The sequence below is a fragment of the Equus asinus genome, chromosome 20, assembly GCF_041296235.1.
Source record: "Equus asinus isolate D_3611 breed Donkey chromosome 20, EquAss-T2T_v2, whole genome shotgun sequence".
Classification (NCBI taxonomy): Eukaryota; Metazoa; Chordata; class Mammalia; order Perissodactyla; family Equidae; genus Equus; species Equus asinus.
Genome location: NC_091809.1, coordinates 67,126,554 through 67,153,417, shown reverse-complemented (window position 1 = coordinate 67,153,417; position 26,864 = coordinate 67,126,554). Strand labels below are relative to the sequence as shown.

Genomic DNA, 26,864 nt, shown 5'->3' with positions numbered 1-26,864 from the left:
TCGGTGGCCCGGGGTTCACTGGTTCAGATCCTGGGTGCGGACATGGCACCGCTTGGCACGCCATTCTGTGGCAGGCATCCCACATATAAAGTGGAGGAAGATGGTACGGATGTTAGCTCAGGGCCAGTTTTCCTCAGCAAAAAGGGGGATTGGCAGCAGATGTTAGCTCAGGGCTAATCTTCCTCAAAAAAAGAAAATCCTCATGGAAATCATACATTTCCTCTTTAAAACCTCCTTAGATTTCTTTGCCAGAACACCATCAAATCAAAGTGATACGCTGATCATCTCATGTTGACCAGGAAGTCTCATTGGCATTTATGTATTGTTGATGAATAGAAACAGGACACTGAATTATTTAATATGTTTACTTTGTTTAGTAAAAACTCCTTTCAAACCATGAGGTACCTGAGGCAAAAATACTTCTAGCATTTTTAGGGACAGAACTACCTGAACAATCACTGGTCTGTTGCATCAAAGGAATTTTGATTCCTACCGTGTGTGCACTTGATAAGGTCAAATTGAAAGCTAAAATTTTAGACTCATTTTACATTAGCAATATTCTTTCTCCCTTGCCCAAACATTGTCTCTGATAAACTTTACATAAAACCCACCAAGATTATAAAACATTCTGAATTCCTTGAAAGAGAAGGATGCATAGGAAATAGTGTTGAATGCATTAGTTAACAAGAGGAAGCCATCGTGGTTGAAGGAATAAGTCTACTGTAATAGACTGCCCAAGATATTTATTTTTGTATATATCATTTGAGATAGGTATTTTTCAGTGAACAATCAATTGTAATATATTCATGCTATAGATTGCATTGTGCAGGCAATTAGAAGAATGAAGTTTAGGAATAAGTAGAGACATGGAATAATGCCCAAGAAACATTAAGAGAAAACAAGCAAGTTGTAGGGTAATATGTATAATAGAATCCTATTTGCCTAAGAAGAAAATAGATTAAGTATGTGTATTGTGGTGTGTGTATATAGACAGATATGTTCATATATGCATATGCAAGTCCAGAAGAATATACACCAAATTTAACTGTTGTTCCCTCTGGAAAGTTGGGTTGGAGGGAGAATTTTTACTTTGTATATAAACTTCAATATCATTTTAATTTTAAAGAAGGATTTATCACATTTGTAATTAATCCCAACCAAAACCACCCACCTAATTTTTAAAAGACAGTGGAAATAGTGAACTCAGTAAGCATGGTCTCAAGGACTGGAAAAGCTGACAGCTGGGACGGGTTTGGGCGTGCAAAGAGGCACACATACTGGCAACTCACACAATTCTTTAGTGAAAGTTGAGCTGTGGATGCACATGCTAACAACAGCCTCAGGGATTTACTCTGCTTTCGGTAAACTAGAGAGGTGTCTGATGCTTCCCTGGAAACTGGGCAGAAACCTGTGCTGGGTATATAAAAGCTGATGACAGAGGGTTTCCTTTTCTCCCAGTATCCCTCTGGAGTTGTCAAGGAGACTGCCTTGGAGTCATCCCTGGGGTTTCGTATTTGGTTCCTCCATCTTGGTTTCATCTCCCAGCATCCTATTGTGCCACCTTTTCTCTACCCATGTCAGTTATCTGGCCCTTGTGAATTGCATCCTCCTGCAGGGCTTATCTGCATTCCCCGCTGAGCAAGATATCCTGAGAACCCCTCTTACCTCTCACTGCCTTTGCTCCTCACCTTCGTGTGGTATGATTTCTAATCAGAGTGAGTGTGAAGTGCTGCCGGCTGTCTACCATCTCCCGTGGGCTTCAGAGGATGGGGGTTCTCTGTTTCAGCTCTCCTCACATACACAAAACAGCACAAAATGAGAAAGTACAATATACACCTTTTTGGTTTCTTAGATCATGATCTCTGAAAGGATACTCTGTGGACAAAGCATGTATGTTCTGGTACAATTCAGCCTTCTCCAGAAGCAGAAAGGATTGTATTACAATTAGTATTCTGGAAGCAAAAACTTCACATTAGTCTTTAGGTTACTATACAGGAGAGAATGATGGGCTAATTAGATGTTTTTCTGAATTGCTAAAGAATGTTTATGATTAGAAATAATGTGATTAATTCCATTTTCATTTAAAAAATGTGCCAGACCCCCAACTGCGGCTGAGGGTTTGCTTATGTGACAGCTGCTGGAAACCTCACCCAGGGCCTCTGAGTTCTTGGCAGGGGTGGGTTCACACACAGTGAAGCAGGGTTTTATTTTCAGGTTTTATTTCATTCTTCAAAACAATTATTTTTCACAGTTTGAAACACAACTTACAGCTTAACATTTACAGTGGCCAACCTCCATGATTTCATATTTCCTTTTCTGAAAAATAAGACAAAAACCTCAGGCTCTGGAATCAGAAACTTTCCAGAGGAATGTTCGGGATGGAGGGAGCTTTAAACGTGAAAAATAAGGAAATGGAAAGCTGAGAGAATTTTTGGGGGGCAATTCATGAGGGGGCAATACATCTCTGGGTTTGCCCACGGAGGCCTCCCATCGGGTATTCTTTTCCATTCCTCCTTTTATGATTGACAATTACCACCCTGACTTCTGACCAGCTGAGAGGTAGAGTTCTGGAAAGCAGGTCGTATGAGAGAAGATACACAGACTCCAGCAGCTACCCAGGTCCTAGCCAGTTTCCTGCTGATGGGCTTTCTGTGAAAGAGAAGAAAGAATCAAATTGTCCTAGACGCCCCCTGCTTTCTCTCTGGTACTGCTGCCGCTGTTGCCGCATGGCACCAGACACCGGTACAAGGAACCTGTCCTGGCACAGGCCTGGTTCCTCTGACTGCCCCATGGGGAAAGGGCACAGGTGTGCATGTTTACACATGTATGTAAGGAGATGGCCCGGCGGGGGGCAAACTTTCCATGTGTCAGGTGCTAGAGCTACAAGTCACTTGTTCAGACCAACTGCTCTCTTGCCTTTGGAGTCAAAGTAGTGCCTTCAGAGCCCTTCCCTAGATCACTGAGTGCTCCTGTCTGAGTACTCCGAAAGTCCCTTCCTGCAACTCTGGATTCATTATTTAGGGAATGGCCTCCAGGCAATGCCTTAACTGCCACGTGGGAAGTAGAAGAAATGTGGACATTGGAGACTCCGAAGGGAGGGAGAAGAGAAGGAATGTTCTAGCTCTCCTTCCTGTTTGCTTGGGTGAATTTGCAGCTGAGGGCTGGGGACACAGCTAAGAACCTCAGCTTCCATCAATAATCAGGGTGATCCCTTTGGTCTCTAGCTAAGAATGTTAGAGAGAGTAAAGATAACAGAAAATAAACTCATGCCTGCTTTAGAGCTTGCCAGTGGAACTTGGGAGAAACTCAGGCAAACACAGTGACCAATAAATTGGGAGACTAAGGACAAAGGTCAGCTGTGATCTAGTTCCGCAGTTTCACCTGGAGCCCCAATACCTCATGGCATTTTATCGATTTCCAATACTCTAATAATATAGCACTATTGCTTTCCAAGTTCTTGAAGAATCCTCATGCTTTTCTTAAATCGCTCAGAGAGCTCCATGCTACTGTGGACTTCACTCGATACCCTGTGAGGTAGGTAAGCGCCAAGTGCTCCTTAGCCTGGTTGGGAAAGAGCAAGGGCCTGACTTGAGACGTGAAGTGTTAGTGACTGAGGGGGACAGATTCAAAGCCTGAGCTGACTGACTTTCCAGTTGTACCTCCCATTGTGCGGTCTCAGCTTTCACACAGGTAGCGTTACCGAGCTTGTCAGGGGGCCATTTGCAGGCCAGATGCCATAGTGGAGATGAACTGTTATTTTCCTCATACTGGCCTAAGTTGGGGCCATAGGAGGGAAAATCCAATTAACGTTGGAATAAGAGGAAAAGAAAGGTAATTTTCTCCCTATTCCTGCTTCCCAATGCTGGTCCTTCAGGAACAAATTAAGTTCCTCTCCCTAAAGCTCCAGGCCGTGGGGCATCCTCTCCCTGCTCTGAGCAACTCACTGCAGCACAGCAGCGTGGATGACAGTCCTTTTCCACCTCTGCTGCTTAGGCAGCAGATTGTCTAAAATCCTCAGGTTTTCTCATGGCAGCTCCCACAGCAGAGGGTTGGAGGGCACAAGCAGAGCAGACAGGAGCCCGGAGAGCTGTTCCAGTGCTGGCTGCACACTTGATCTGGAGATACTCTGGCCTCTGATATGGGGACTCCTCCAATGGCATCCCCTAAGCCCGAGAGAGCATAGCGAGCAAGCAGCCAGTGCCTGCAGTATGCCATTGGAATGGCTCAACGTGACTGGAAACTGCAGCCCAGCAAAGCTCTGGCTCAAAGCCTCAAGCACTCTTCCCCTTGAACTTTGTGCAAGTATGAGAACTGACTTTGTCCAATCCAGAGTCCTCGACTCCACACAGTCAATTCTGTCAACGTCCAGCTGCCCTATTAGGAATGGGTGGCTGTGGCGGGGCAACAGGAGGCTCTAGAGTGGACTGTGTTTCCTCCTTCCATTGGAAAATGTTTTCCTCTTGAGGTAGGAATGTAATTGGGCCCAGCCTTGGCTAACACTCAACATCTTGCAGCTCAATCTCCTCCGTTGTGCTTTCTGCAAAAGCAAATGGTAAGGCCATGAGTTACAAATCAGCCATAGAGTGGTTTCTTGGTGAGAACAAGATAACATGTGCCACCTCCAGCCATAAAAGCATGAATTGATTATCACAAGGCCTAGAGAATTACCTTTGAGCTTGTGTCTTCTCTTCCTCTGGAATTTGTACGCACACTTGTTACAAACCCACATGAGGCTGATTAGCATGGCGGCCACAGCAGTGAGAAAAGCAAGGAAGACAGCGACAAAGTGGAGGTCTTCATAGAGGATCTCTGTGGGGCAGGTGAGAGGAAGGGGAACATAGCTCTTTTAATATCATGAAGTTGGCCTGCCACATGCTCACAGCTCAGAGGGGCGCTGGGCCTGGGGCTCTTACCCGACACATGCAGCACAATGGTGCCAAACTGGCTGCTCCCCAGGCTCTCTGTCACTGTGATGACGTAGTAGCCAGAATCCCTCACACCCACACTGAAGAGCTGGATGGAGCCGTTGTCGAAGGTGCAGACTCTGTCCTTGTGGCTTTGGGAGATGTTGGCCTGAGTCCCTGGCTTCCACTCCACGATCTTCTGCACTCCCCAGTTGGATGTATACCTCCATTCGATGGTGGGGACGCCATGGCAGGAGTATTCAACAGAGAGCAGGATATCTTCTTCCACCGTGGCATTGATGGCAGACTGGGGAATGTACAGTGACACACCCTGACCTGCAAGATGGAGTGCTAGGTGTGGGGCTACTTATATGAACTTATAGTAAAACGAACATCTATAATGCATTAATTTATTTACTGAGTACCTGTTACATGCCAGGCTCTCTTCTAGCTTCTAGTGCTGATGTTACAATGGTGAATGTTCTGGACTGAATGTTTGTATCCCTCCCAAATTCCTGTATTGAAGACTAACCCCCAGTGTGGCTATATTTGGAGATGGGGCCTCTAAGGAAGTAATGAAGGTTAAATGAGGTCATATGGGTGGGCTCTGATCCCATAGGATTAGTGTCTTTATAAGAGGAGACATAAGAACATAAGAGCTCCCCTCCCCATCAACTTCCCCTTCCCCGTAAAGGGCACCCATGGAGGAAAGGCCATGTGAGTCACAACGTCTGAGCTCTTAGCAGAAACCAAATCCTACTAGAAACTTGATCTTGGACTTTCCAGCCTCTGGAACTATGAGAAAATAAATTATTGCTTAAGCCCCCCAGTCTATGGTATTTTGTTATGCAGCCTGAGCTTTTTTTTTTTTAAAGACTTTATTTTTCCTTTTTCTCCCCAAAGCCCCCCGGTACATAGTTGTATATTTTTAGTTGTGGGTCCTTCTAGTTGTGGCATATGGGACATCGCCTCAGCATGGCCTGATGAGGAGTGCCATGTCTGCGCCCAGGATCCAAACCAGTGAAACCCTGGGCCGCCGAAACGGAGCACATGAGCTTAACCACTCGGCCACGGGGCCGGCCCCCGTGACAAACGCTTTAAAGATAATAAATCGGCACTAGTGACTGGTGCGGGTGGAGGTGGTACACAATATTAGATAGGATGGTCAGAGAGGACCTCGCAGAGGAAATGACATTTGACCTGAGACCTAAAGGACAGGGAGGCAGCCACGTGAAGACATGCGGGAGAGCATTTCAGGCAGAGGGAATGACTACAAAGACTGAGGTGGGAGTCAGCATTGGCGTGTTTGAGGGACAGAAAGAAGGCCAATATGCCAGCATGCAGGGAGTAATGGGAGGGTCAGGAGACAAGGCTGGAGAGCTGGGCAGGACCCAGGTCATGATGTGAGAGGCAGAGGTGGGCTTTCTCAAGGGTGATGGGAAGCCATAGGAGGGCTTAGGCAGGAGGGTGACATTCTCCATTAAGCTTGCGAATGTCTGCTATGGAGAACTTTCAGGGGGTGAGGGGGTAAAGTGGAAGCAGGAAGAGCAGTCAGGTGGCTGCAGCAGGGGACTAGATAAGAGATGCAGACAGAGCCTTGGAGAGAGTGAAAAGTAAATTTAGAATACGTATGTGGAAGTAGGGAGAACATGCTGACAAACTAGATGTGGGGGTGGGTGAGGCAGACAGGCATCAAGCGGAGATTCCTGGGTGATTGTGTGGATGAATGAATAGTAGTGCCATTGGCTAAGGTTGTATATGTGTCATTATACATGTATTAAGTAGGTACCACGCATAGGCCCTGTGCTAACTGCTTTATACACATTATCTCGTTAAAGTCTCATACAACCCATTGCAATTCTATCGAGGATACAGGAAACCTCAGTGTCAACAGGACTAACTAGCTTGTCCAAGTTCATTCTGTAAGGCTGGGAGTCACACCAGGGATGCGGACTCCAAAGCTCGTGTATTTAACCTCGATGCTCAAATCAAAGGTGAGTGGTTGGCAGTGGAGGGCACAGAATGTGACGAATGCCTCCCTACACCGAGACGAGTGGTCAGGGCTGGCTGGCGACTGGTGACAGGATAGGGCAGGATTTAAGCTTGGAGTCCATCCCTTGGTTCCCAACTCCACTTTCTGTGTGGCCCCCTCACTCTATGGCTGCCCAGGTACCCCAGAGCCCCTGCTGTGTGGCTCCAGGTAACCACGCATGTTACTTTTCCAGCCCTTTCTCATTGTCCTCTCCCATCCCTAGCATATCCTATTAGCGTCCCTCTCCTAAGACCTGCCTAAGTGACTGGAGATAATCTGATAAATTCCATGCTGAAAAACTGGGGGGTAATTACGGCTTTCAAGAGTTCAGCTGCCAAGGACCAGAAGTATGTTTTCTCCCCAACTCTGTATTTTAAAAAATGTTAAACTCACAGAAAGTTGAAAGACAAGTAGAGTTAATATCTATACACCTTCTCCTATATTCACCAATTATTAACACTTTGCCACATTTGTGCTCACTCGTGCATGATCTCTCTCTCTCTCTCTAGAGGAAAATGGGTCAAATTCCAGATCATGTATTTTTTTGCCTCTGTGTCCCTTGTACCCAACACAATGCCTGACACAGTGGCTGGTGAATAAATGTTTGTTGAGTGAATGAATAAGTGAATAACCAAACACCTACAGCAACAAGAAGGGCGTGCTGTTTCCTGATGGAAATGTTGCTACTTGGGTGGTTTGAAAAGTTAGGCACATCTAAAAGCGAACATACATATACGAAAGAGAACTATAATTTAGTCAAGGCTTTATGTGCCAGTTCCTATGTTATATACTTATTATGTCCTTTACAATCCTTATCCCTCTTATTTTTCCCATGAGAGTCAGCAACATGCCCACATAGCTGGGAAATGGCAAAGGTGGGATTTGAATGCAGTTCTGTTTGATTAAAAACCCTGTGTTTTTCCCACTCTACTTTGTGACTATCTATATCATGTATTTATCCATGTTTTCGGATTTCTCTGACCCCAAGCATGAGCAACTGGAATGACGATTACTGTAAGATTTGGAGAAGCACATTTAGTGCTAGTAACAAATCTGTATCATAACCTATGTGCATTTCAGTTACATCCTATGTTAACCATGTTGGTCAAGGTTACTGACAGACCAGTCCCCTGGGAGACCGCTAGCCCTTTGAATAGCCTTAGGGACCTTCACTTTGAGCTTTTCAAGTTCTTTGGCCCCAGAAACAGCAAGACTGAAAAACAAAAATAAGCCCAAGTTTCTCAGATGCTGATACGCTAAAAACTGGCCAACCAGTCTGAGTTGGTTTCTGTATGTTTTCTTGACCAGAAAACCTCCTCCTAATCAGACAAACTAACCAAGCATTTAACTAGGTTCCAGGAACAAACAGTTCTTCTTTCTGACACATATAATTAGGAACAAAGGGTCTATAGCAAAGATGGAAAATTAACAGTTCCAAGAGTTTAAAGGCAAACCACACATCAACTGTTCAAGAAGTGGATTTAATGAGTAACCACCTCTGCAGCTCGTGCTGAAATCATTCCAGAACAAGACCAGAAAGACTCAGTGCCTAGACCAATTTTCAGATCTGGCTCAAACAGTCCACTCAAGGAGGTTGGTTCAATAAATCAGACTTTACTTGTAAAATGGGTGCCAGGAAGCCATTAATGAGAATGAGCTTTGTGTGGACAAGGGAAGATGTCGATGACATGGTACTAAGTTAAAAAATAAATCTTATTTATATTTGTGTAAATACGCACTTCTACAGTCAGTGCCGTTGAGTCCATTCCGACTCTTAGTGACCCTGTGTACAGCAGAGCAGAACCCTGCCTGGTCTTTTCATGCCATCCTCTCATCTTTCGGCGCTATATTAGACGATGCTCTGCTGCTATTCCTAGGGTTTTCATGGCCAATTTTTTCAGAAGAGGGTGGCCAGGTCCTTCTTCCTAGTCTGCCTAGTCTGGAAGCTCTGCTGAAACCTGTGCACTGTGGGTGACCCTGCTGGTATTTGAAATACCAGTGGCATAGCTTTCAGGATCCCAGCAACATGCAGCCATCACAGTATGACAACTGACAGATGGGTGGTGTGGTTCCCTGATCAGGAAACAAACCGGGGCCACAGCGGTAAGAGTGCCAAACCTTAACCACTAGGCGACCAGGGCTGGTAAATATGTGTTAATATGTACATATTATGTGTAGAAAAATGTTGTAGTAATATATGCTAAAGTGTTAACAGGGATTGCCCCTTAAAGACTGAATAACAGTGGAATTTTATTTTCCAGGGTATGCATTCATGTAACTTTGAATTTTCCACATTTATTGAATTGATAATAAAAAAAATGTATTTTTAAAATCTGTTTAAGTTCTCCTGATTCGACCAAGCAATCTGGTGTGCGAAGTTTAAAAGCTTACCTTGCTTTTCACCGTCGCTTGAATTCTTTGTAAAAAGCAGAGAATAACTAAATTCTACCCATTTCCCAGATAGATGGGGATGCCTCCTTTAAGGAAAAAGTCACAGAACTGAGGTCACTGAGCTTCCTGAAAGCCTGATTTCCTGGGGCTGGTGAGACCCCCTGGGAACTGGTCAGAGAGAAAGCAGCGGGCAGGTGAAAGCAGCTGCCGAGCTTGGGCTGGAATATAATACTCAGAATGGTTCCGTGTTCCTTTTCTTACAAATAAATTACACAAGTAGTGCTTTGCTGTTTTAAAAAATTGATTATTTAAGCAGGAGATATTTCCCGAAATCACCATAAAGGTCAACATTGTTCAGACCACAATTTCAGTGGACAGCTAATGTTAAAGGAAGATACATAGCTGATGTGGTCTCTGAGTTTAAGGAGACAAGAAGGATACACCTTAATCAAGACGACTCATTTTCACTTCACTTATCTGGAAAGCCACTTATCCAGCCAGTTTGATTATCAAACGCAGCGTCAGCATCCTCCTCCTCCTCCTTATCAAGCCTGTAAGCAGCTAAAATAGGAGTCAGAAAGCTAGGGTTCAGGAGTCCTAACTCAGAAAACTGTTGGAGCAGGTGGTGGAGACACCTAGTGTGGGCAGGATACACACAGGTTCAACCCTGGGGCCTCCTAGCTGTGAGACTTGGAGAAAGTGCCTTCACTTCCGGGAGCCTCAGCTTCCTCGGCTGCAGAATGAGGCCTGGAAACCCTGCGGAGGAGCACTGTGAGGAGGAGGCCACGCAGCACGTGTAAGGCCCAGCAGGACCCAGCACTTAGTGCCCTCGAGGAGCTGCAGCCCCCACCGCTAGCCTGTATCCATCAGTGTGTCACTGGCCTCAGGGTGACCACCCCTCCTGGGATTGAAAGTTTTCCCAGGTTCAGGAGTTTCGGTGCTAAAATCAGGGCAGTCATGGGCAAACCAAGACAGCTGGTCACCCTATCTGAGACTCAACAGGGAAATGTTGAAGAGCGAAGAGAAAACTCCAAGATACACGATGGCTGATTTCTGAGGCGCCCACGGGGCTCAGCAGGGGAGCCAGCTCTGGGTAAGCCGAGGGCGGACCAAAGCTATTCTTCCCTCAACCCTCTGGCTCCCAAACACATCTCCCACTGGTCGCAATCCCACTGCACCCCCATTTTAGTGGGGACCTCCCACCAGTCACTGAACCCAGCGCCACACTCACCAGGCTTCCTCCACACAGGGCACTGGCTGGCGGGTGGTGACCTGGTGAAAAGTACATTGTTACCCCCATTTTACAGCGGAGCAAATTAAAGTTTACTGAGGTTAGGTAATTCGCATAATGTCATGGTAAACGGCTGAGCGGAGATTGAAATCCTGGGTTTTTTCCACTATCCTGGTAATGAGCCAGGAAGTTCGCAGGGGCTGGGAAAAGCAGAAGACACTCAGTGAAGCTGAGGCTTGGAGAATAAGATTTTAAAAGCGTAGGCAAGGGAGGAAATGCAATCCTAGCTGAGGAAACAGAGTCCACCCAGGGAGGCAAGACGGAAACTCAGGTTTGGGAGCTGGTGAGTGAGAAGTGCATGTTGGCTGTAGCACAAGAAATCTGTGACAGGCTGGGGATTCCTTGAAGGAGTTATCCTGCAGGCAGGGAGGACCCAGCATGGTGCTCAAATCGAGGCACGGCGTGATCTGCACTGGGCGTCTGGAAGGGCCATCTGGCAGAATTCATCATCTTATCACCTGCACACATCACCTGCACTGCCCCGGGCCCTGCACATGTGCTTGTGCTGTGCATGCACCTTCAAGAGAACCCACGGCTGGAGCCCCAGCAGTTGGGAACAGCCTGAGGCGCTGGGTGTGGCCGTACTTGGGCCAGCCTCTGGCCTGGACTGGGAGAAGTGAGGGGCAGCTGGAAGCACATATGTGCACAGTAGCTCTGCCCCAGACCATGAGATCTTCCCTGGGAGATCTCAGAAACCCCAGTGCCCAACACAGGGTCTGCAGGTCTCACAATAAACTCGTATGAGTGAATGAATAAAGACATGCATGCCTGCCTGTCAAACTGCTGCCCATTTGGGGGGGGCGGGGGGGGGTCTGTGTTGAGCCGAGGGGGCGATGGATCTGGCTGAGAGAGGCGCTAGCAAGACCCAGTTTCCCAGCCCCAAGTCTGCCCAGAGTGAAATAGCTAGAAGGAGAAATGGCACGGTTTTACCCTGCAACTAAAATACCCATGTCCCTGCCTAACTTCTGCAGTTCTTGAAACGAGCGAGCACGGAATTTCTGAAACACAGCTTCACGGAGGAGGCCAGCACAGCAACCCCAAATAATGACTTTCAGGTTTAGGTGCCATGCATAGTGCTGACGACTGACATCTGCACATAATTTACAGGGTACCCAGCCCTCCTGTTATCTCAGGTGGTAATTCACCCTGCCAGTGTCCGATTACTAACAGACCAAAACTCAGCTCGTCCCCGAGGGAGCTCCCCCACGATCTTGCTGTATAATGGCCTTGGGAAGTCACCCAGATGTCAGCCAAACCCAAACAACATGAACAGATACAGGTTTAGATGGAGCCTGGCAGGCTGCTCCCCTTTATGAGGTTCCTGTATTTGTACTCCAATCAAAAAAATCACTCCAAAATAGCAATAGCCACCATTTCTCTTGGTAACCCGTTAAGTACTAGCTGTCAAATACAATTATCACAGCCCAGTGAAACTCAGGCTGGCAAAGCTAAATGACTTGGCCAATACCAGACTGGGAAAGATCAAGAAGTTTGATAACATTATGTTGTCAGGAGTGCGCAGAAGTGATACCAAACATTACTGTGGGATTATAAGTGGATGTAACCTGCTTGGAGGGCAATATGGTGAAATCTGTAAAAACATTAAATAGCACATACCTCTTGACCCAGAAATTCCACTTTTAGGAACTTATCCTACAACTAATAAGGGCACATAGATGCAAAGATATGTGTGTACACACTGTCACTAAAGCATAGTATAGTCAACTGCAGTACAAAAGACTAGAGACACCTGTGTGTTCAGTGGTTAGGGACGGTAACGGAAAACTTCTCTGCTCACAACACTCCGACACTAACCATCTGGAGTCAGCACACACCCCACAGGTTAAGGGCTCAGTCTCACATTTCTGCCCCCGACTTCAGACACCAAGCACAAGTCCAGACCACTTGAACTTCTGACCAACTGGCTATAACTGGGGGGTTCCCACAACCCCCTCCTCAGCTTCGATAATTTGCTAGAACAGCTCACAGAACTGGGGAAAGGACCTAACTTACTATTACCAGTTTGTTATAAAAGATAGAACTCAGGAACAGTGACACGGAAGAGATGCACAGGGAAACGAATGTAGGAAGGGGCGTGGCGCTTCCATGCCTTCTCTGGGGACGCCACCCTCCCAGCTCCTTGATGTGTTCACCAACCCAGAAACTCTCCACACTCCTTCAGTGAGGGGTTTTTTTGGAGGTCCCATTACATAGGTACGGTGGATTAAATCATTGGCCATTGGTGATTACCTCAATCCGCAGCCCCTCTCCTATCTCCAGAGGTTGGGGGTTAGGGGGAAGTTAGGGCTACAAGTTTCAACCCTCTAATCACACAGGTAGGTCCTCTGCCAACCAGGCTTATCTTCCAAGAGTCACTTCATTAGCAAACAAAAAAACACTCATCACTCGGGAGATTCCAAGGGTCTTAGAAACTTTTATGTCAGGAACCAGGGACTAAGACCAAATATTATAACTAAAGAAGCTCCTATCGCCCAAGAAATTACTAGGGTTTTAGGAACTCTGTGCCAGGAACTGGGAGCAGAGACCAAATACATATTGCTTATTACCTCACAACTGGTTAAGTAAATTATCAATATTCATACTTTGTAATACTACAGAGACATTAAAAATGACGATCTATATGCAATGATATTATAAGATCCAAAAAACAATGAAAAAGCACAGGACAGAACAGTATGTAGAGAATGTTTCCATTTGAGTAAAGTAATGAGATGTGTGTACACACACATGCACATGCACACATCCGCATAAATGCATTGAAAGTCTGCGGAAGGGTACACTAAAAACCCAGAGCCGTGGTTGTCCTTGGGGCAGAGCCTAGCTGTCTGGGGTGGAAGAAAGCCTTATACTTCGCTCTATACTCTCTTGAACAGTAGGAATCTTTTAGCAAATTTGTAATTACTTAAAAAATAAACACAGCACGATCCTAAAAATACATAGAAACGCATGCCAAGATTGGGTCCGAGCCCCAGACTTTTCACGGTTGAAAATGTCAGTACTTCACATGTACACAAAGTACTGCACAAGCACCACCTCGCCCTGGAGACCCGGGCAGGCAGGAGACCTGGGTTAAGGAACTATGCTTTTTGCTTCACAGGCACTTGCTTATTTGATCCCTACTTTACAGATGAGGAAACTGAGGCTTAGAGACTTAAGTGCCCAAGTTCTTGCCAAGTGGAAAATTAGAGCTGAGGCTGGAACCCAACTGTCTTTTCATTGCCCCACAGCTGCTTCTGATAAAATAAAACACTGATTATACAGAGGTGCAGTTTGACACTTCTTTTATGTTTCCCAAAATAGCACACGGCTCAGTGCTGCTAAAGATTTGAGAGACAGACATGACAAGAAGTTAAGAGTCTAGACCTGGGCTTTCCAATATGGTAGCTGCTAGACACATGTAGCTATTGAGCACTTGAAATGGGTTAGTCTGAGTTGAGATGTGCTCTAAGCATAACATACACACCAGATTTTGATGACTTAGTACTCTGTATGTAAACAGAATGTAAAGTATCTCAAGTTTTTTACATTGATTACATGTTTCAATGATAATATTTTGCATATATGGGTTAAACAAAATATATTAAAATTTCACCTGTTTCTTTCTATTTTTTTAATGTGGCCATTAGAAAATTCAAAATTACATCCGTACCTTGCATTATATTCCTATTGGACAGCAGTGCTCTCTGTCTTTTCATCATATCTGGTGGGCAAACCCCTAGCCTTGGATCAACAACTCTCTGCTTCGTCTCTGCTCCAACCTGAGCAGTCAGCACTATAGGAGAAAGTCGCAGAGCAGACGCTCTCCAGAACAACAAAATACATTGTTTCCAGTGTATATGCAAGATCACCAGATTCAAGAGGGCCTTCCAAAACCGCCAATCTTACTATGTTTTTCACATGAATTTACCCTTTCTTTGTCCATGATTACTACGGCCGGGTCCTTCCAATCTCTTTGGACTCCAAATTCCTCCTCTCAGCAGATGACCTTCTCCTCCTGGGACACTGCTGAGCACTCTCTTCTGCTTGAAACACACTTGTGGCTTCTGGGCCCCCACACTCACCCAGTGTTCTTCCCAGCTCCTTCTGTCACGGTAGAGTGAAAACTCCGCAGGCTGCGTAAGAAGTCAGCTCCACCCCTCTCCCCAGATGTAGAGAAGACACACTTGCCTGTGGGGGCAGAGGGTGGCAGAAGAGCCCAAGATGCCGGCTGGGGAAGCCCTGGGAAGGCCACCCCATGCACAGTCTGTGGAATCAAAAGACCCAGGTTCTGTTTTGACCACACCACACCCTAGCTGGGTGACTGCACAAATCCCGTCACTTCTCTGACCCAACATTTTCTCATTTGTAATTAGGTATTGTCACAGCTTGACTGTCAATGATTCAATAAAAAAACAAACCACAAAACATGGGTGAGAAAGCTTGACAGCTGGGAACAATTCCAAGTGACATAGGCGCTCCCTTCCCTGATTTCTCACCCAGAGGAAGCCATGATTCCAGGCCATGAGGAATCAATCCAGTCTCCTTCCATTCCATTTGGGACAGGAAGCTATGAGACTAACATTTACCAAGCTCCAACACCAATGCATGGCCCATGCTCCAGGTGGAAGTCCATTATTGGTTAATTTGGCTCCTGACCAGCTGCGCCCAATCTCTTCTCAGAGCCCCTGCAGAGAGGGCCTTAGTGCTCAGCTTCCTGGCCACAGCTGATTGGACCAAGGTGGACCAATCTAGTTATTGTCGGTCCTTGACTGAACATTAGACCATTTGGGGAAGCTTTTAAAAATCGTACGCCAGACTCACGAATTCAGAATCTTTGGGGGTGGGCCCAAGGCCTCTGCAAATTTTAAAAGCCCCCAAGTGATTCTAGTGTGCAACCAAGATTGATCACCAATAAGTGAGTCCACTCATTATGGGCAGCCAAAGCCCATAACCCCTTCACAGGGGCACTTTAACAAAGCCTAAAGCCAAAGGCACGAAGGGCCGCTGGAGAGGAATGTCCGAGGCACCAGGGCCGGCCCTTCAGATATTTGGGGGAAATGGACTCTTTCTGGCATCCCTCAAATTGCATTGTATCTGGTCCTATTTCTAGTGACGCTTTGGTGTTAGGGGGTAAGAACAGGGAGTTAAGTAATTCCACGTGCCCCCTCCACCCTCTCCAGTGCTCTACCGCAGTGGTCCCCAACATTTAGCTCCATTAGAATTACCTGGAGGGCTTGTTAAAACACACTTGCTGGGCACCGTCCCCAGTGTCTCATTCAGTAGGGAGGCCCCAGAGTGTGCATTTCTAAGTTCTAGGTAATGCTGCTGCTGGTCCCAGGACCACACTTTTAGAGCTTCAGTAGTTATGTTTCTGAAAGACTTTAGGGCACAGGGGGCACTGAGGATGCTCCCAGGATCCCTGTGGGCCGGCCCCTCCTCTCCTTCTCCAACACTGCTAACACCACTTCTGCCAGGCAGAGAGCAGTGTCTGCTGCAGAACTTCTCATCTTGGAGAATAAAGACACCCAGTCATTGCCAGAATGAGGACCAGTGAGTAAAGATTAAAAGGATACAGAGTCTGGTGAACACAATTGAGGCAGAGTGTGTATACTGGATGCATTCATGGACTCCGGAATCAGACAGACTCGTGTTCAAAATTTAGGTGTGCCAGTAACAGCTGTGTGATCTAGGGTAAATTAGTTTCTTTCAGTCTCAATTACCGTACCTATGAAATAAGTATACTTGAATAGTGCTGTGCCCACCTCCTGTAGCAGAACGAAGTTTATGTGAGGCAATACAGGTAAGGAGTTTATCGCAGTTTCTAACACTTGGTGATCACTCAATAAATACCACCTATTATTAATGAGAATTCTTTGAGGATGCACTGAGTGGTTTACTGAGGTAGTAAGCTCCCCATCCCCAGGGGTATGGAAGCAGAAGCTAGACTTGCACCAGGGATTGAAGCAATAGATCTGAAACCAAGAGCTGGAGTGTCGGGTGGAGGAGGCTGGTTCTTGCAAATCACATAGCGGTGTAGAATGGGACTGAGCATTTGTAAATCTGTGACTCCTTGTGGAAGCATGGCAAGAGACTGGGTGATCTGAAATTTCTCCCTGTGGAATTCCTCCTGGGATCTTTCTACCATAAGCAGAGCCGCCCTTGTTGGAAAGCTGCCCTCTTCTGAATGGCCACGGGCCAAGGTCAAGTCACTGCTGTGTTTCTACTCAGATGCCAAGGAAGCCAGGCATGGCGGAGCCAGCCGCCTTGCTTGGCAGCACCTTCGGGGAGGGGCACTGCTGGTTTGCCCTCTGCAGGGCTGGGCTGCAGGAGCTGTGGTCAGGCCTGGGCCAGTGGCCAGCCTGGGAACGGGAAAGTGGGGCCCTCCTCAGACACCTCTGCAGAAATGTGTGTGGAACAGGAGGACAAAAGAAGAAATGAGGTGGCGTGACCTCCCAAGAATTCTTCTGGGAGGACTTTAAAGGATGCCTGAAGGCACTTGGAAGAGGGGTGTAAAGTGATCAAAAGATAATTCAGGCACACCCATGACTGAGTACAGTGGTTAGAGTACAAAGTTCCTCCTTCAAATGTATGAAAGAGCCAGTTCCTCTTCATCCTGCAGGTCTTAGTTTAAATACCCCTTCTTCCAGGAAGCCTTCCCCAACCCCTCAACACCAGGTTAGGGGGCCCAGCTCTGGGTTCCCGTACCTCCCTGTTCCTCTCTAGCAACACACTTATCCCAGTCTGTTGCAATCACTCTTGATTAATGGTTCATCCTCCTAGACCAGCTGTCAGCTCTGAGCACAGGGGCCAGTCCATCTTGTTCAGCGTTGAATCCCCAGGGCCTAGCACAGTGCCTGGTACTGTGGGCTTTCCAGAAACACCTGCTGAATGAATGACTGTCCTTAGGCAAATCCCTCAACCTTTATGAGCCTCAGTTTCTTCATCTATGAAATGGAAACTAATAACACCTATTTGCAGGAGTACTGTGAAGACGAATAGAAAGAAGCTGTTACAGTGCCTGGCACAAAGTAGGTGTTTAATAAACAGTCACAGTTATTATTGTCCTTTAATTGTTATTAACAATTATAAAAACTCAGGAGATACTGGCTTTTCTCCTCTTCAGTTGCCTGGAGGCTATTGTTAGTGATCTTTCTTTTTCTTTTCTTTTTTTTGAGGAAGATTAGCCCTGAGCTAACATCTGCTACCAATCCTCCTCTTTTTGCTGAGGAAGACTGGCCCTGAGCTAACATCCGTGCCCATCTTCCTCTACTTTATATGTGGGATGCCTATCACAGCATGGCTTGCCAAGTGGTGCCATGTCCACACCTGGGATCCAAACTGGCGAACCCCAGGCCGCCGAAGCAGAACATGCGAACTTAACCACTGCACCACCCAGCCGGCCCCACCACACGTCTGGCTGGGTCTTCCTTGGCTCTGAAAGACCTCAGTAAGCTGGTCTCAACTTTCTTCTCCCTCCTCGTGTCCCAAGACTCCTTGCTACCCCTCAATTCTGGTTGCACCAAACTATGCACCACTCCCACTGGGCCTGAGATAGAGTTTGCCCTCTATCTCAGGTCAGGTCACCCCCTCTCCACTCTCAGGTTTCTGTGCACTCCTCAAGGCCCATCTTAAATGTCACCTCCTCTGCCAGGCCCTATTAGGCTCCTAAGGCACAGTTCATAGCCTGCCTTGCACGCGTGTTAGATGAGTGACTGCCCATCTCCCAGCTAGAAGGGGCAGGCAAGCATGTACCATACACTGAGGTCTGAATCACCGGCACCCAGCAGTGTGTGACGTGATGGATGGCCATTCAACCTGGGGCTGTCAAACTGAATTGACAGTCTACCTGACATAAAGGAACAAGTTCTAGTTCAAGAATCCCTGAAATCCCATCCCAAAGTATGGAGAAGTCTTGGTTGACAGCAGGAGGATAGAGCAGGTCTGGTGTTCCGGCATTGGCTTCAAAAGGAATGTGATCCAGTCCCACAGTGAGCCCGGGGCAGGGATATTACATAAGTACAGAAGGACAAACAGTCAGAGGAGCTTCACATTAGGTCCCCCGGCCAGTGCCTGGTGCCAAGGGACCCATATCTCCCTCCTGATTCTCTGGCATTAGTATAAGGGTCTATCAGAGAAACTGTTCCAGCACCTTCCACCTAAGATCCAGGACCTTCCCACGCTTCATTCCCTTAACTGTTAGACGACTTATCAGACTGAATATGAAGAAATTGGCAAGAGTTGAAAAACCTGCTTTAACTAAAGACTTGTCACCTGCTACTGGCCTACAGGGAGAAGACGGCAAGGCTGCATCTGTGCTCACTGTTTCCTGCTGCTCAGAACTTTCTCCCACTGCTCACCTGGCCACCTCCTACTTTGCCTTCAAGGCTTCTTCTTCAAGAAGACTCTTCCCAACTCTGAGCTGAGTTACATGCCTTTCTCAGTGCTCCCAGGGCATCCGACTTAAAACCATCCTGTTAGGATCTGACTTCCCCTCTGGGTCATGTGACCCCCCCCCCCCCCCATTACAGGGGCCGCGCTGAGAATCCACAGCTCCTGGCACAGTGCCCCTCACACAGTAGGTGCTCAGGAACTATTTACTGAAAAAACCAAACTTCAAAGCAAAGCAGCCTTGTCTCCCGACCTAAGCCTGGTGGGAAAGTATTTACAGGTTTGTCAGGACAAAACCACAAATGAGACATAAGGGAGGGGCCGGTCCCATGGCCAAGTGGTTCAGTTCACATGCTCTGCTTCAGCAGCCCAGAGTTTTGCCAGCTGGGATCCTGGGCACAGACACGGCACCACTCATCAGGCCATGCTGATGGCAGCATCCCACATAGCACAACCAGAGGCACTCACAACTAGAATATACAACTATGTAGAAGAAGAAGAAAGACATAAGCGAGACCCTACCACACACAATGGTGGGTGTTCTGAGAACAGAAGGTGGGACAGACGTGCACGCTTCCTGACGAGCTGTTTTCCCCAGGACAAGACTAATGGAGGGGACCCGGAAACGGCCTAGTCCAGGAGCTCTCTGCCTGACTACAGACTAGAATCGCCAGAGGAGCTTAAACTCCAAACAGTGCTGGGTCCTGCCCTCAGAGATACTGATTTAACTCTCAGGGGTAGGGCGTGGGCATCTGTAGGTCTTACAAGCCCCCACGTGGTTCTAATGTGCAGCCTTGGCTGACAGTCACTAAGCCAGCCACCCGCCTTGTGTGCTCCAAGAAGGAAGACGACCTCACATCCAGGGCTTACGGCCAGCACTGGGACTGGGACCAGCCCCCGGCCCTTCCCCTTTGCCAGCTGAGGATTCTCCAGGGAGCCCCAGAGCAGCCAGGCTCCTCTGGAGTCAGCACAGCACAGGCCTGAGCTATCCCCAGGGTGCGCCTCGCAGGGGGAAAGGCCCATGTGCTTCCTGGACCACAAGGGAACAAGGAATGTCCTGTGCTCCCTTTATGGTCCAGTGTGTCATTTTTCCCCTTTGCCCACGGGACCAACCGGTGCTTTCCCAGCCCAGCAAACCAGTTATGGGAGAAAATCATTTTCCAACTTCGAACTTGCTTACTTCTCCTTTGTCTACTCCTATTTCTGCTGGATAAATAAATACTTTCCTATCCCAAGCCCATTTTCCAGGGAAAACCTGGGTGCAGGCACACCAGGGTCCTGAGAGCAGTGGACTGTGCAGGTGCATGTCAGCGGAGTCTGAGCGGGTACCAGCTGAGATCCGGAAGGTGCGTGTTAAGGTGGCTCCCACTTCCTCTTCAGTAGCTCAGCTTGTCCAGACCCTGCCAGGCCCCAAGGGCAAGAGTGTACCTATTTTTTGAGCACTTGCTGTATGCCTAGAATTCTCTTCTCCACCTTGTCCTGCTGCGTACACTTACTCATCTTTCAACACTTGGCCTCACCTTCTCCATGTAGCCTTTCCTACTCCTTCCCGGTGACTGACAGAAGCAACACATCCTCTCGGGAAGGACTCAACCTCAATCCAGGCCGACAGAGATTATGGCAAAGCTATTGATTTGTAACATGCCTCTTGACTTTAGATATATTGAAATATTTTTTAAAAATCTGACAGTGGATGAAATACATAGGTGTCCGGTCCTGAGGATAATGGAGAAAGGAGGGTCTCCTGACTGCAACCCCCTCCCAGACTGGCAGGGACTATACTCAGGACTCCCTGGGAGATCAGGATGGAAGAAATTTGGGTGACGTTCTGGTTGATGACACCTCTCCCTCAATAGCTTCAATTTAATCTTCCAGGCATTTTTGAGCACTACCTGTGGGAGGAGGTGCGTGTGCAGGGGGCATGTCAGCTCAGAGGTGGCCTCGGCCTTCCACATCCTCCCTACCATGTGCATCACTCTCATCACCCTGCATTAGGAGTCGCTCTCCCCCGAGGGAGGGCTAAAAGCTGAAAGCTTAAACATCCAGCAGGAGGGGTCTGGTTAGGTAAAAAGCATCATATCTGTATGAAGACATAAGTATAGCAGTTGAGAGGAATGAGCAAGATCTCTGCTTATCAACGTGGATGGAGCTAAAAAAAATTGCTGTAAAAACTAAGTTGCTTCATAAAAAGTACAGTATAATTGCATTTTTTTCAAAGCGCACCCAAACACTACTTTTTTGGTGGGTACATTTATGTTTGCAGAACCACTGTCTATAAACCTGAAAGGAGAGTCCAGAGAGAGAGCACACCTCATTTGTCTCTGTTTCGTGAGGGGCCAGGGAAGAGCCTAAGCATGGTAGGTGCTCAGTAAAAGAGTGCCACATAGATGGCAGCCCCAGGGCACCAGGGGGGCCTGGTCCTGGAGTGACAGATCTGGGCGTCTCCCCAGGGGCCTCAAGGGGATTCCTCCTACACTGTCTCTCCTTCCCTTCCCTACTCATCCCACCCCCAGCTCAGCCTAGAACCCACAGCTCCCTTCTGGTTGTGGCAGCTTCCAGCCTGTCCCCTCCCTCCCCAGACCCAGACTCAGCCCCTACTCTGTTCCTCTGTTCTCCTGGGCACTGGGCCATGAGTGACTCAGTGGGGTCAGTTCCTCCAGCCCTGGCCCCACCCTGTTAAGCGGGGATGTTAAAGGTCACTTGTGTGTGTATTCATGCGTGTGTGTGTGTGTGTGTGTGTCCATGTGTGTTGGGAGAGAGGCCTGCTTCTTAGAAAGCGGGGTTGGAACACAAGAAGCAAGCTGACTTGGCCCCAGGCCATCAACTAAACTTTCCTGCTTTAGTCTTGGATCATCCGCTTCCAAATGAGAGGCAGCACAGGATACCAGCAGGCTTGATGGCTACCTTACCATGTAGAGAGCTGAGAAAGGAAATGAACAAAGGTCCCAGACGGGGCCCCACCTTGGCCTGCCACGGGAGTCCTGCCAGCTTTCTAGGAGATAAACCTGTAAGTCCCTGTCTTAGCTCCAGCTCCCATAACACAATACCATAGGCTGGGGGGCTTAACCATTCTTGATGAGGGCACTCTTCCTGGCTTATAGATGGCTACCTTCTTGCCTATCTCACATGGTGGAGAGAAGGCGAACTCTGATCTCTTCCTCTTCTTATAAGGACAGTAATCCTATCATGGAAGCCCCACTCCCATGACCTCATCTAAACCCAATTGCCTCTCAAAGGCCCCACCTCCAAATACTATCATATTGGGAGTTAGGGCTTTATTATGAATTTCAGGGGGAAATAAACATGCAGACCATAACATTCTGCTCCTAGATTCCCAAAATTCATGTCCTTCCTGCATGCAAAATGCATTCATTCCATCCCAACAGCTCCAAAAGTCTTAACTGGTTTCAGCTTCATCTCTAAAGTCCAAAGTCTTATCTAAACACCATCTAAATCACGCATGGGTGAGACTGGAGGTACATTCATCTTGAAGCAAAATTACCCTCCAACTAGGAACCTGCGAAACCAGATAAGTTACGTGCTTCCAAAATGCAGTGGTAGGACATGTGACAAGAGAGGATAGGCATGCCCGTTTCAAAAGGGAGAAATCAAAAGGGAAAAGGGGTGATGAGTTCCAAGTCAGTCCAAAACCCAGCAAGGTAAATACCATTAGATCTTAAGGCTCAAGAGCAATCTTCCTTGGTTTAACACTCTCTCTTCCGGACCCACTGAAGCGGCAGCCCTGCCTTCAGGATCTACTGAGGCAGAGATTGGGCCCCCCCACCCCTGCAACTCTGCTGGGCAGTTGTGTGTCCCCAGAGGCTCTTCTGGGCAGCCCTGGCCCTGGAGGCTCTATGGGGCCTCCATCTGGCCTGTTGAAGCCAAGGCAACAGCCCCCCCCATTTGAAACAAAGGAGGCAGCTCTGATGATCACTGAATCACCTACAGAGTCTTTCTTGCCTCGTCTTGAAAAGCAGTGCACATTCACAGCTGAACAGGCGTATGCTCAGTGCTGTAGGATCTAACAAGTCTGACAGCCCTCCTTTACTTCATTCTGTCTTCATCCCCTTCAGTTTAAACTGGCAGTGTTTCTGCTGGGGTGGCTGATTAGGTCCATGGCTCACACCCATACTAATCTTATCAAATGGTTGTTTGGCCACACTGTTGGTGTTCTCTTCTGAGCATGCTTTCTCACTTTTTGTAATCTAGACGAGGTGAGAATTTTCCAAGTCTTTAAGTTCTGGTTCCTTTTTGCTTAACAATTCCTTCTTCAATTCATTTCTCTCTTTTTGTATTTTACTATAAACAGTCAGGAGGAACCAAGCTGCTCCTTCGACTCTTTGCTTAGAAATCTCCTCAGCTGGGGCCGGCTCCGTGGCTGAGTGGTTAAGTTCGCGAGCTCTGCTGCACGGGCCCAGGGTTTCACCGGTTCAGATCCTGGGCGTGGACGTGGCACCACTCATGAAGCCACGCTGAGGTGGCATCCTACATGTCACAACTAGAAGGACCCACCTCTAAAAAAATATATACAACTATGTACCAGGGAGCTTTGGGGAGAAAAAGGAAAAATAAAATCTTTAAGAAAAAAAAAAAGGAAAGAAATCTCAGCTAAATATCTAATTTCATCACTCTCAAGTTCTACCCTCCACAAAACGCTAGAACACGAACACAGTTCAGCCAAGCTCTTTGCCACTTTTTAACAAGGATCACCTTTTCTCCACTGTCCAATAAGATGTTCCTCATTTGCATCTAAAACCTCCCCAGCATTGCCCTTAGAGTGCACATTTTTCACATGCACCTCAAAACTCCTCCAGCCTCTAGCCCTTACCCAGCTCCAAAGCTGCTTCCAGAGTTTTAGGTTTTTGTTACAGCAGCATTCCACTTCTCAGTACTGATTTCTGTCTTAGCTCAGGCTGCTATAATAAAATACCATAGACTGGGGGGCTTAAACAACAGACATTAATTTCTTATTGTTCTGGAGGCTGGGGTGTCCACAATCAAGGTGCTGGCAGATTTGGCAGGCTCTCTTCCTGCCTTGCAGACAGCTGCCATCTTGCTGTGCCCTCACATGGCAGAAAGAGAGAGAGCTCTGGTCTCTTCTTTTTATAAGAACACTAATCCCATCATGAGGGCCCCATCATGATGATCTCATCTAACGCTAATTACCTCCCAAAGGTCCCACTTCCAAATACCATCGCACTGGGGGTTTGGGCTTCAACATATGAATTTCAGCAAGACACAAACATTCAGTCCATAATAGTCCACTTACAGAGAAAAGGCTTCACAGACAGGGTGTTGGTGTTTTGGGGGCATGCTTTAACAGACTTCAGCGTAAATGATGCATATTAGACTTTCTGGGTGGATGGTTTTGACAGACTCTGAAGAGGCCGAGACTAGAGGGAGCTGGTGAGAGGGAGGAGGCCCACTCTACATCATCAGGGCCGGCCCTGAAGCACAGGCCTCATTCAGGCAGGTGCACATCCATTCACTACCTTTTAAGGGGTAGACCTCAGCTGCCACTGGGCAAGTGCTAGGAACCCAGAGCCAAAAAAGAATGCCTGCCTCCCTGGACCTGACAGCTCTGTTGGAGTCAGATATTCGATGGAGAAGGGCAAAACTTTTACCTGTCCTCCTCTTTGTCGAGGACACCCTGCATTCCCTCTGTCCCATTCCCCTGGCTGCTCCTGTCCATCTGTCAGACGCGGCTCCCTTTGGGAGGCTTGCCCTGGTCCCCCAAATCCAGGTTCTGAGCCTCTAGGGCTTCCAGAACATTGACACCGCCCGCCTCTCAGAGCTTGCCGCTCCAAGCTGGCACTCTTGTTTGCTTGTCTGGGGACAAGACTGTGAACCATGGCATCCCCAGTACCCAGTGTGGCCTGCTTCCTGCAGGCAGAGGGTACCGTGAATGAGTGAATAAATAAGTGAATTTTACGCTGTGGAAAATGGCTGGCTCCCGAACATCAGGAACATCTGTACAGATGTTGCATAAGAATGGTGGTTGGAAACATGCTGGAGGGATGAACAACAATAAAATAGGCCACTGCAACGCCAAACACACCCACCAACCTGATGGACTAACAGCTGCCTATTTCTAGCTCCACAGACAGCCAGAGGCACATGTCCCATCCCAGTCTTTCTGGGTTTCTGAGACTTGCAGTCTTCAAAGCTGGGTGCTAGCCAGAGGCGTAAAGGTCAAGAGTGCTAGATTGCCCAGATTTGAATCCTAACTTCACCACTGACTAGCTGGCATCTTTATACAAGTAACAACCTCTGTGTGCCTCAGTTTCCTCACGTGAAACAGGGATAAGAGTAGCGCTTATTTCATAGGGTTGCCCTGAGGGTTAACGATAGAAGTCTGGTAAAGTCCAGGGATGTTGAATGCACACTTTCTTAACAAGTGTTGGCTCTTACTAGAGGTCTTCCCACCTCCAGTGGCCCTGCATTGGTCACTCTCTAAACCTTGGTTGATTAGTCTGTAAAATGAGAATGATAAGGATTAAATGAGAGTAAAACGGCATTGAAATCTGTTTGTGTCGATGGGAGGGTGTGGGGCTGTGGGTTACATTTAGACTCATCACGCCGAGGGAGTCTAGAGCCGACCCCCCAAAGCCCTCCCCTCAGCGCAGAGTGCCGAGGACCACCTCCGGCCCGAGGAATTCAGGTCCCAACACCCAGCCCAGACCTTCAGAGCGTCTGCCGTGGGTGCGTCTGAGGGATGGGGGCACCTACAGAACGTGCTGGTGACCAGGGACGTCCGCGGGAGGATGACGGGTCTCGTGCGCCCTGGGGTCTGGTTAGTCCAGGAAAAAGAAATAAAAAACACTGCAGAAGAGGCGGCGATCCACCGGGCCCGGAGCCGGTTCTCTCCCGCTCGGCTTCCGGCTCTGATAACGCCCGGCCGGGCGGGGCGCGGGGCGGGCACCTCGAAGCGGCTCCGGCTGCCAGCCCGGGGAGCCTCCGCTCTGCCCAGGTCCCTCCGGGAGCGATCGGCAGCCGGCTCGGGCCGCGCCCAGCCCGCCGGGAAGCGGCTCCTTCCCTGCCAGCCAGGCCGGGCGAGGTGGGCGAGGGCCCGCGGCCGGCAGCCGCGACACTGGCACTCGCGCCCCGCGCCCCGAGCCCGGCTCCCCGCGCCCCGTGCCCCATGCCCCGCGCTTACTCTGCAGACAGCGGGCTGCGGCCAGGCAGAGGGCGAAGAGTCCCAGGGAGATGCCGCCGTTTTTCCTGCTCCGGCTCGGCAGAGGCCTCATGAGCAAGCCCCGGGCGGCACGGGCCGGGCATGGGCTTCCTGGGCGGCGCGGCGCGGGCCGGCTGTGCGCTGTCGCCGCCGCCGCCGCTCCTGCCCGCCCGCCTCCGCTCTCCTCCTCCGGCTCCAGCAGGTCCTCTAATGCCAGAGGCAGATGAGCTGGTTGTACGGTGGTTGAACCAGTTCCCAAGGAGTAGGAAAGAAAGAGGAGAGCGAGCGAGCGAGCGAGCGAGCAAGAGAGCGAAAGAGAGAGAGCGAGCGTGAGAGCGAGAGAGCGAGCGTGAGAGCAAGTGAGAGAGCGAAAGAGAGCGAGAGCGAGAGAGAATGGGAAGCAGTGGGAATGCACACACTCAGAGGTGAATAATGGCAAATAATGAGCAGTCTCCTTCTGTTCACACCCAGTTTACCGGTATTGATTCAAGACTCAGCTGGATGCTGGGTGGCAGGAGAGAAGGAAAGTACTAGCTGTTGCTGGAGGACCAAGAGGGAACATCTAATGGTTCTTTCAACGGAGAAGGCTTTTAGAAAAGTGAAATGACAGCCTGGAGTGAGAACGGTGAGAAGAGGGGGACAAGGGAGCCTCAGGCTGCTCTGGGTGGAACCATTGGACGGTGA

At 48.4% G+C, this 26,864-nt stretch overlaps 1 protein-coding gene across 1 annotated transcript; it reads right to left on the bottom strand.

Moving 5' to 3' along the window:
- Window positions 1-727: 727 nt before the first annotated feature.
- VSTM5 (V-set and transmembrane domain containing 5) lies at window positions 728-26,622 on the bottom strand. Its single transcript, XM_014835417.3, has 4 exons — window positions 26,163-26,622; window positions 4,914-5,240; window positions 4,669-4,809; window positions 728-4,537 (listed from the first exon to the last, which is right to left on the bottom strand). The coding sequence occupies exons 1-4, from the start codon at window positions 26,251-26,253 to the stop codon at window positions 4,494-4,496; spliced, it is 603 nt and encodes a 200-aa protein (XP_014690903.1). The 5' UTR covers window positions 26,254-26,622; the 3' UTR covers window positions 728-4,493.
- Window positions 26,623-26,864: the final 242 nt, after the last annotated feature.